General features: G+C 36.5%; 1 protein-coding gene across 6 annotated transcripts in view; it reads left to right on the top strand.

The window, feature by feature from the left end:
- Positions 1-11,843, top strand: part of DACH1 (dachshund family transcription factor 1) — a 530,916-nt gene that overhangs the window by 272,707 nt on the left and 246,366 nt on the right. For all 6 annotated transcript variants that reach the window (XM_025197329.1, XM_025197328.1, XM_025197326.1 and 3 more), the window contains exon 3: positions 5,781-5,942. In XM_025197329.1, the coding sequence (XP_025053114.1) occupies positions 5,781-5,942 (162 nt within the window). The remainder of the gene's footprint in view (positions 1-5,780; positions 5,943-11,843) is intronic.

Below are 11,843 nucleotides of genomic sequence, written 5' to 3'. Positions count from 1 at the left end.
AAGAGTCCACCTCCAGCACCACACAGAGCCCCTCTCTTCCCCATGGGTGGCTGCTCTGCCTTGGCTCTCATCCCCCGGTGGGAGGGAAGGGGAATTAACTCCCTCTGTGCCCCTTTAGCCTTAACAGAGCAATGCTGGGATGGCTGTGGTCCCTGCCAATGGGACAGGGAAGGGATGCAGGGAATAAACCCCCTCCTGGGCACCCTGACAGAGGCTGCTGCCACTCTCCATCCCTTTGCCGCTCCACCAGCAGGGGTGGGGTGCATGGCCCCATTAAGGCAAAATGGATGAAACTGATTTAAGTAGTATCAGTTAAGTCTGATACTACTTAAATCAGTATCATCCATTTTGAATCTGGTTTATGTGTGCTGAACTTATGTTCTGTTACAGGTTTAAACCAGTTTCTGATCATTTAAACCAGTTTATGTGTAATTTCTGTCCCTAGCCAAAGATATTTGCAAGTACAGCAGCATATGCTATTATGCATTGTAGTAGACACAGGTGAATGCAGTAGTTCTCCTGCTGGGAAGAAGAGCTAGAAGGTAATATCAGTGCTTTACATTTGGTTTTTTCATTTGTGTGTAGTGGAATCCTACAAAGAACAGGTCAAATTGTGGTCTTATTTTCACCCACAAAAGGTTTGGTGACTTCAGTGAAGTTGTGTTTATATAAATGAGACCAGAATTTGGAAGGAAAATGCTGATTATTATATTTTGCAAAGGCAGCAGCCTGAAACTTTATTTGCATAATTAACAGCTACAAACATGCAACAGGCTGAAGTAGTCCTAGTAGCTTCACATAACACCCTTAAGCCTCACAGACAGACTATCAAGCATTGGATACTAGATTGTGACACAAGCAGCAACCCTCTGTTTCCTTTACAGTGAACTGAGATTTAGACTTTCCTGAAGGGTTGTCTTTTATTTACTTTGATGTTAAAAACTGCTGACTTGCAACCAAGTAGTAATTATGTGTTTTGGAGGCACCGTCTCCACTCTTCTGTTTGAGATGTGAAAGCAGCAGCCCTCTGGCACTAGTGTGTGTGGAACATTTGTGGTTATTCTGTATTGATTCATGCTAACTATTACTTGTAAGATCTGTGTACCAAATATGACTCTTTAAATTTCTGCCCCTGCCCCTTTTGCCCAGTACTGCTGTTTGCCTAGTAATTGCTATTTTAGCACATGCAGTAAAACTGTGGGCAATTACAGTGAGTTCTATCAAAAACTAGGATACATGTGATTATTTCATCTGACGATGGTCTAACTGGTTAACAATATAGATATATTCTATAGCTAATTTCTCAGTTTCTAGACTTCTTCATTTTCGTGCATATTCTAATAACAGATTTTCCTTTATTCAGCCTTGGTAGCATAGGACTAAAAACGTAAATTGCATCTACATTTCTTATCAAGATTTTAAACGTATTTAATCGTTAATGGCTGCAATTAAAATCTATTTAATTATTGTGCCTTAACTCTTTATGAACATGACAATTTTAAAATGTGATTGATTGTGCAAGGCTAAAAAGTAACTAATGGCCAATGTTCTAATGACAGAGCGAAGAAGGGCTTTAGAGAACGAGATTCTTCACACTTCCTTTTGGTGTTTTGCTTATTGCTGAAGTTAAGACCTGAGCTCCTACTAAGGCTTGGAGAGCTTTCAATTGAGTTATAATTCAAGCTCACATAGCTCTTACAAGACACCTTGAACAGACTTTTGCCGATGAGTCTAAAGGAGCTGTCAGCAGTGGGGAGATTACTTCAGAACTGAGATTGTTGAATTGAACTTTACTTTTTGATGTTTTGCCTTTTGAATTAAATTGTTGGACAAGATTAATTGCACACAGTAAGAGCTTTAAATGAATAGCTGTGTAAAGCATTAAGTTTATAAGTATGTCACATGGGAAAAAAGCTGGAAGGTTTAAATGAATAAATGTATTTAATGCATAAAATGTCTAGGCTAATTTTTAATTCCTTTACTAACATCTTTTATTGAAAATAACATACTTTATTCATCCATCTTAGTTATATTGCTGTGGTGGTGGTAATTTAATATTCCTGCTCCTTGCTAATCTTCTGGTTCAACAGAAGTAAACAATAGGTTTCATAAATTAAAAATACGCTCTTCAGAACATGCTTCTAAAGATAAAAAACAAGGCTGTAAACATTTATGACTGAAACAAACTAGATTGTTCAAATACTGCCATGATGTATCATGTATATCAATATGGCACTGATATCAGTTAGAATGCAAACAAGGTTTTAAATGATGTGCCCCTTCATTTCAGCTGGAGAATCCGCTTTATGCCATCTGCCTATCAGATGGTTAGGAACCAGGACTGCGTATTAATGCCACATGTTCGATTTTCCTCCCTCTTGTAATGGTTAGATTCATATTGCTAATAGCTGTGCATGAGCACTGTCGATGAAATTTGTGTGACGATGGAGTGATGAGATAGCCAGACATAAACAGCTTATCAATTTCAGAATATTAATGATAACTACCATTGACTTTAATCTACCAAGTATTTTGACATGTTTCTTTATAGTTTTCAAGCAAATATTAGTAAATAAAAGAAAAAATCATATCGTTTATGCTACTGAATGTCCAGTATAGTTGTTGTTGCTTACTACATTTTAAATTGCCTGTAAGGGTGACCTTTGGTCATTTAAGTTTTGGAATCACAAATTACATAATCATAATGAGAGGGTACTATTGTATATATTACATGTAATCTTTGCAAGACTAAGCCACCTAATGTCAAAGTGGACTGGTACAGTGCACAGTTTATCCTTTTTTAAGTAATAATTTCAGAACATTTTTTAGTTAACAGAGTTTTTGAGTTTATGTTCAGCATTTCCTGGCTTGGTACAGACATTCAAAAAACCCAAGATAAAACTGATCTAAGTTGCATGGTTTTCTGCAAGTGGCATAGTTTAGATTAGTAGTGAAAAGAACATGTTTGCCCTTTGGGGTGAGGGGCAAATCTTAAAATGGATTCTGCCATTTTTAAATCTGTATATATATGCTGAACTTCCGTCCTGTTACTGGTAAAGACTGATTTTGTGTGCCAAATTTCTGTCCTGTTACAGGTATAGACCAGTTTTTAGTTACTTATACCACTAAAAATATAATGTCTGTACCTGGCCTCCAAGCCTCTTTAGTTCCCTGTTATGACTATGAACAGAGGGCAGCTTAATCTAGAAGATGTGTCACTACTATAATCATGGATTCTTCCCCACCTAAACTCTATAGGTGAGCCTTGTATGTCAGGTTTGCATAGGTTAAATGAATTATGCTTTGTAGCAATGTTACACTTTAAATTAGCAAGGCGCTCTCATCTCAGACATGTAATTGTGTACAAGACAGAATGAAAATTGAAATATAATTTCTGCCTTTAATTTTTTTTTCTATTATTTACTATCATAAGTAGAGCTGAACAGTATGGGGTTTCTAATCCATATCCAGGAGTCTTAGAGACCTGCACTGATATAGTTTGGGATTGCATGTTTTTATTCTTTGGACATGCTGTATTTGAACTTTCCTGGTAAGATTGCTCTTTGAAAGACACTGGCTTTACCTTGTAAGTAGTGTTTAGAAAAAAGAAGTTTGGAATATAACATTCTCCAATGACCACAGGATACAAACACATTTCAGAGGTGCATGATCCCTTTTTCTGTGGTCTAATTTAGGAACTCTGACCAAATCTGTATAACATATAACTTTATATCCTTCCTTTAAGATAAAAATACCATTGGAAACCATCCGTGTTGTTGTAAATACCTTTTCTTTCTGATCTGAGTGTGCAAGTTCTATAGTCATAGTAAATACTAAAATAAAATTCTTATGTTTATCTACCTTGTTCATTGATATTTGACTTTTGGATTATTTTCTTCCACCTAAATAGAAATTTTGTAACTAATATTGATGTAACTACAAATAAAGCAATTGCTCTTTGGTTTGTAATTCCAATTAGATGTGTTAGAAGCCTGTCCAGCAGGAGTTTATTGAGGGCCACATTGTAGCTTGTCCTAATGTAGCCTCAGAAGTGAAAAGTGTAATTTGAGACCTTGGGCATATTGTGACATTTGGTCCCTGTGGTCCCATATCTGTGCTGAGCCCCTTCCCCCAGTTGGAGTGGCAGAGCTTCCTTCTCCCATCCCAGACAAGTAGAAGCATTGGTATAGGGCATGTTCTGCTTCATTTCATATGGCCATCAGATATAGCATGTACGAGTTCTTTCTAGTTATCCAAAAGGCAGGAGTAGCAGCAGGGATCACGGGGAGGATCAGGGGAAGCAAGAGGTCCTTTGTGGCCCAGGATTTTATGTTGGCTTCGGCTTGCTTGCTAACCTACACTCTTCTTAACCTGGCATACCAGTTCTATCCCAGGGTGGTGCTGTGAGAGTATCACAACATTGGTCCTGGGACTAACATCCCTTGGTAATAAACCTCTTAGAGAAACAGTTCCAAGCTGGATACAATCTCAGAAAACATTAAACCAGTCAATAATGTTTTCATGTTTTTCTCTGTAGCTATAAGGGCTATCAAAAAAAGAGAAAAAGAAAACTGAGATTTACAACTATGTGATATAACCTTAACAGAACCCTATAGTATATATGCCTTAAACTATCATCATGTCTTGATAAGGGGGAGTGGGATACCTATTTTTGTCCATTGGATCTGGAGCATGGAGTAAAGGGGAAGCAATGACTCCTTTTTACCAAGCAACTGGGTGGAGTGTAGTAAGGGTTGGACAGAGCCAAACCTCCGTTTCTTATCCCCAATATGGCACACAACAGAACCCAGCTGGTGCAAGAGAACTTCTTGGTGGAAACTAGTGTTAAAATTCTTCCTTCCCTTGAGCAAGAGGAGAATTGGAGAGAAACTGACTCTCTAAGTTCAATTTTCTGTCCTGTATTCATCATGGAGTGGAACTGTACTGCCCCATACTCATGGCATTGAACAAAGGCTGATCTTGTCTTCAGTGATGAAAGCATAAGTGAGCAATTTTACTAATCATTCTTGACAGGGAGCTCATTACCCTCTTACAACTGAATGTTTTGCAAAGGTGGCTGAATGAAGAGATTTTGTTTGCAGTTTGAGAGTTTGCCATAGTAGGTATAGAACTTTGATTGTAGAAATAAAGCTTGAAAATTAATTATACTTTTTTCAGTATTTTGATAGAGGTATTGAGACCTGAGTTTAGATGTAGGTTTGGGGATGGCAAATGCTAAAGATCCACATCACTAACCTTTCTTCTAATAATGCTGTAGCTGTTCGTTGATAGGTTCTTAGTTTATTTTACTAAATAAAGTCACTTGTGTGAGAACTCAGGGTAAAATGGCCCAATGTGAATTCTACTCATTAGTCATAAACGTTATTCAAACTCTTTGGCCTTGATTTTTATCCGGTTCTCCAATGTTGCAAGCATAATTTTGCATGCACAAATTTGTTGCCAGAACATTTATCTACATCTACCTTTGCACCTATTTAGGCATTTCAATACATAGCTTGCAGGTACAACAGTAATCACAATGGCATTGTAACTGCAGTAATTTGAGACCAATATTGAGAATTTAGGTATCTGTAACTGACTATTTACATATGCACTTACCTTGAAAAGTAAATATCCTCCTAAGCAAAGATGATGACTATTATTCAGTAATATCCTTCGCTAATGATGTAATAAATGATAAAGGAAAACAGTTTCAAGCCCTACTCTAATAAAGAGTCATATTATAATGTATATTAAATTTTATTAATATTTCTTTGTAGGTCTGACAGCAGCAGCTGCAGCAGCAGCAGCTGCCACCAATGCAGCCATAGCAGAGGCAATGAAAGTGAAAAAAATCAAATTAGAAGCTATGTCCAATTATCATGCCAGTAATAACCAGCATGGAGCAGAGTCTGAGAATGGTGATCTGAATTCAAGTGTTGGTGAGTTTCAAAAACAGACACTACATTCTTACATGCCAGTAGTACAACAGTATTTTCCTAAATTAATTATTCCTTTTGGACCATTAAACTTTTGATGAGGTGAAAGAAATTGCATGTTTTGTAGGTCTTTCAATTATTTTTAGGTTTATTTATATGGAGGGTTTCAGGAACACCCAGCATTGTTGTTACTATTTAAAAACCCATCATTTTCTTTGCAGGTTACTATTGCAGATGCCAGTTAATATTTTCTATGAAAGAAAATGGTTTGATTACTTGGAGTTCATTTTTCAAAGTACAGGTGGGGGTGACAGATGATGGTGTCAGAGCAAAATTTAACAATGTCTCCAATTTGGTGTACTGGGTATTGACTTTAGGTAATTCAGAACAGAAGCTGGAAAGCAAAATATTTCACAGTTTCATGTGCCTTGTGACAAAAGGAAAACATACAGACACAATAAATTATTGCCAAGCTTTATGGTTCCTATAATATTTTATTTTAATAAACACATTATTAAAATGTAGTTAACAGGTTTTCCTGTTTCCTCAATAGTCATTGGCAACTATTATTTACTAAAAAGGAGTGGTTTCAGTATGTTTTATGCATTTGCCTGGCTAGTTTGTTTAACTAAAACATACTTCAAAGTAGCCTAACATTTTGTTAATTAAATCTTTAGTCATTTATGTATCTTTTCAACAAAATATTTTGTTACATGATTTCATTTTATTGGCTGGATCCTTTTATCAGGCCAGATTCTACTAACTTAGCAACAGAAATTCAGTGACTAGAAAGTATGCTTATGATACTATCGCACCTAAGGTCATAAAGAAATCAGATGGCTCATGACAGTTCAAGAAATTCCTAATCCTCTAACCCTTCCTCCCATTCCCCATATTCTATATACTTTTTTTTAGATTATTTTTAAGCATAAATAGTGGCTTGCTTTCCTTCACCAAAAATAAAATGCATGAATCCTGTTTCAGTACATTGCAGTAGGTATTCATAGTTCCTATTAAAAGAGAGATAATGTGGACTGCAATGAAAATGCAGTGTTTGCCCTCCACTCTACCACCAAAATACAGAAAATGTTATACTTTACTCATCCCTATCCAGGCAACTGTGATGGTTTTTTATAATCATGGAAAAGCTCTTACAAAAGCTTCTCATTGGATGGTAAAGAAAGAACCCCCAGACCAGTTTTACAGCCACATAGACACCAGCACAAAAAATCTACAGAGCACTAAAGGGAAAATGGTCCCCTTGGCAGGAAGGCAGGAATGGGTAAATAGCAGGTGTTGTTGAAATTTGAGGGGAGAGAAAAGGCAAAGTAAGGCAAATAGTGAGTTGCAGAGAGCAGGTGGCTCACAGACTTCTGAAAGAAGATGAAAAGCGCAGAAAAAAAAAGGAGATAGAGAAAAAGGAGATAGAGAGAGAGTGTTAGCATTGCCCACTGAAAGGCAGGAATGGATGCTGGACACAGTGTAGATATGGGGTTAACAATGGTTTTGGGCAGTGCCAAAAATACACACAACCTCAACTTGCAAAATATTGGCATGCCAGGGATGGGCAGCGGGGGAACCGCAAAGGGCCTGATCCTTGTTGGGGCAACACAGCCCTGGCCCCTTCCCTGCCATCCGCCCTGAAGTGTGTGCGCCAAGCAAAATGTCTTCACATGCCGTGCTCTGGCACCTGCACTGGGGGTTGCCTACGCCTGGTATAGATCATGAATCAAGGACTCAGATGTATACATCATATGAAATAAAATATTTATGTGTTGAGTGATGGGATTATAAATCTATTCAACATTTTGGGAGTCAAAATCCATATGTGTACATTTTAGTTGTTGATAACTAACACCAAATAGACAAATGGAGCAAAGTATTTTTGTGTGATAGCTAAGAAGACTGTTTGGGGCTGGATAAACAGCTAATTGTCTTTCTACCTTAAAATGATCATTGTTGGAAATGTAATTTGGAGACATTTAGTATGATACATTTTGATGACTTTGGTGAAAAAAGTAAAATCTAGTTGCAATGGATAGTAACATAGTACTTTGTTTTTCCAGAAAGATACCTGAACATTCACTCACTCTTAATACAGTACTCTCATTTTTACTGTCTTCCTCTATATTGTACTTGTCAGGGCATCTTGGTTAAGGAGTTTGTTTTCTTTTTTAGCATGTTTTACCTAGTATAGGGTGTAATATGCTCTTATGGAACTGTAGAAACGAGAACCTCTAGTAATACTAGTCAGGCACAGACAAAAACGTCTCTAATTAGGATATGTAAGAATAAACTATAATGATTTAAAAAGTCTGTAGCATCTGTGATCCTTGCATTCAACTAAGATCATCAGATCAAAGCTATGCTACAGTGTTTTTGAGAAGGTTTTGGCAGATACTATTAATAACATTGGGACAGAGATTTTAAAGACAAAAAGGGTGGATAGGAGTCTGAATCAGATCGACTACAATTAGAATTAAGTATCCAGTTGCCTTCTTTTTTTCTTGGAAAAATCACCACCAGAGCGTGTAAATCCACATAGCCTATGTTTTGTTTACCTAGATATCTAGAAGAATGGTCATTGAGTATATTAATAATGATTTAAAATATAATCTGTCGAACACAAATGTTGACTATGGTATTGGTAGGGAGTTTAGAAGGGGTAAAAGAGAAGAAAAAGTTATTTGATTTCAGTTTATATTTGAAGTTACATGATGTACCTGACCAAGCCCAATAAAAGTAAGAAAATTCAGGGTTAAAGATGAACTAATGTAACTCTCACTCCATTTTATTGTGCCACTGCAGCATGTTTAATGTGCACAATCATACCTTGTTCTCAGGCTCCTATAATACCTATGCAAAGTAAGGCAAATTAAGTATGGAATCTCAAATTGAATTGTCAGTTTTAGTTTTGAATCGTCCTGCATTTTTGCTTTTAATCAGACACTTAATGTGACTTATGGAAGTCATTTTTGTGGCTGAACATTATACAATTATGCACAGCACTACACAAATTTATTAACTTGGTACATTGAATCAGTGGCCAAAAGGTTAGTGAGTAAAGGGAGTTAGAGGAAGCCAATGATACTAATAAGTAATTATTTTATCCCTCAGTTTTACATGGTAACCTTGAGCTCGCATCCTCCCATCAGAATTATCATTTTAGGAGGGGAAAAAAAGAAATCATGGAGGAATCAGAGTGAGGTATTAGCACACTGAGTAAAATATATGGCTGCAACGCCTTTCTCCCCCATCCACAATCAATTGGATTCTTTTAGTTTAATATTTACTTGCTAAGATGAGATGCTAGTCTGCATGGTGATAAACAGTCTGCTACTGGCATCTGAAGGTGACCTGTCAGTTCATATGGACAAATCTCCTGCTTACTGAAATGTACAAAATAAATCATTAAAGCAGGCAGGTGCTCATTCCCAGATTTAAATCACCATAGATTTATGATTTGAATTAATGCTTCATTTGGTCATAGAAATAGATGCTGAGACAAATGATATGCAGTGGTTGGGGCTTCCATACTGTAGCCATCCTAATATTGATTACTGAGATGTCTTTGCAATCTCTTGTTTATATCAAGTACTGTCTTGTGACAGGTTGGCTGATATGAGCTACATTGCAGATAAGAAGGAAAAATGTTCTGGGTTCTTTTTAGTGGCAACTCTCCACACAACATGCAGGGCCGATACATTATTATTTTGTGTTTAAAGAATGATCTTCATAAACTAGCAATCAAAAGTCTGCTAGTCTAGGATCGTGGTCTTTTAAATGCTGGATTAAAAGAAGAAAGCTCACAAGGTCAAATTTAAATTTGCTTCAAGCGATTCTGCTGTTTGTAGTATTAGCAACTTCCAATTATAGTATGATCAGTAATGCTCATTTTAATGCATATACCAGCTGATTGTACCTCTGCATTTTTCATGTAGTAATATACAAACAGGGAGTATCTCAGTTATTTCTAAACTTTTAAAACTCTTACTTCACTTACTAGCCTACTTTATATATATAAAGTAGCAACAGAAAGAAGCCTTTTAAGGTAAACACAGTTAAAATAATTCTTGTAAGCTAGTCTTTGTCTTCAGCTTATTAGGAAGTAGGACAAACCCCCTATATTTTCATTTCCCTTAATATTTTATATAACGAAAGCACTACATATACAGTTTAGGGAATACTCCAAGGATTTGTGAGGACCTTTGCCACTGACTAATATCTGACTCATAGAACTGGTAAACAGCTATCAACAATAGTAAATTACTTGCTTAGTAGGAAATGAGTTCATATCTATTCAAAATGTGATCTCAAAACAGATGTCCCAAGAAAATGTCATTGTTTAAACTACAGTCATACAAAAAAATTGCCATTATTTCTTTAAGGAAGTGAAGCAATCATAAAGACTGTGGAGTTCTCCGTTTCTAAACACGGTTAGGAAATACAAGACAGCATTTTACATTTAGCTAGTACAATAATCCATAAACAACTGCAACGTGTTGAAAATTAAGAGGTGGTCTTGACATATTAGGTTTCCTTTTCATCTATGTTAGTTTACAGCATTTAAACTGTGAGGCATATGTGAGGAAAGCCAAGATTTGGTGCCTGAAATTAATAGTTGCATTGCTTAGATTATTGTTTTCTATCCCCAAAAACAGTGATAAAGGCATTAAGATTAAATTATTTTTCCCCAGTGACCTCCCCCACAATAGTACAGTGCAAAATGTGGTCATTTCCTTTCTCTAAACACGTGTGTCTATTTTGAAGGAAAGAATTACTTCTATGGTTTGAGGAAAAAGTCTTGGAGACCTTGAGAAAGCAAATAAAAGGAAACAGAGAATGCAGGCCACTGAGCACAGCTCTGCAGTTGCACATCTGATTCTCTGCCTTGGCAATGTTAATGAACCTCAAATCCTCCCTATAATTAGATGAGGGAATTGCTTATATTTTCAAACAGATGATGCTGCTATAATGAAACGATTGACAGGGAACTTAAGAGTGTCTACAGTAGTCATTTGGTTTCTATTTTTTTTAAGTTTAAAAAGAAGATTGGCTGTAGACACAGGTCCTAGGAGAGGTAGTAATTTACATAGAATGGTATGACAGGTGTCTCTGTATAGTGAGGAAATAAAATGGAAGAGAGAGGAATGATGGGCAGGTATAGCAATTTTTTGGGGAGGGGGGTGTCCTATGCTTATTCTGCTTGGGTTCTTTAAAAGGGGCCGAGACTCAAGAGATGGATCCGGATTGAGTGCACAGCTGTAACTGCTGATGAGCTAATTGCTCCTTATCTCTCAGCCCCATTCATCTTCATTTTTTACCAATTACTGAGAATTATCTGTGTTCTCAGTTGGATATGAGAGTTAATCCTTTTTGGTTAAGCTGGCAGTACTGTGAGCAGATTCCAAATCATAGGGTGAAAAAGCCAGAGCAAGCTTGTTCTAAAACTGTCTCCAGTTCAATGACAGTATTACTAGTTCATAAGAATTTGATATTGTTTAAAAGATTAAGCACTGAAAGTTTTTTCCCCCCTCTTTTTATCCATTTTTATTTGTCCTGCTGTGTTTAATAGTAAGCTTAAAGTACGTTTCCCAAGTGGGTAACAGTGTGAAGCACTTAAAAAAATGTATGTTTGCAAAGTCGAAAATAAGATAAACATAACTTCAGAAAGAAAATCTTATCAACAGTATTGTAATGCTTAATCAGTGTTATGTAAGAATCCTTCTCACGTATAAAGTATTAAGGACAAAACTGTGCCTGTAAATCACTTCAATGTGTTAGGATACGCAGTAAATGCTTAGCAGTCATATGTACCCACTTTTGAAAGTCTCTTTGAGACATAGGTCTATTTAGGTGTTAGCAAATCATATAGCCCTAAGGACATATGTGATATGTTGAACA

The sequence above is a fragment of the Alligator sinensis genome, unplaced genomic scaffold (assembly GCF_000455745.1).
Source record: "Alligator sinensis unplaced genomic scaffold, ASM45574v1 scaffold241_1, whole genome shotgun sequence".
NCBI lineage: Eukaryota > Metazoa > Chordata > Crocodylia > Alligatoridae > Alligator > Alligator sinensis.
Note: the sequence above shows the minus strand (reverse complement) of the source record. Positions and strands in the feature narration are given on the sequence as shown.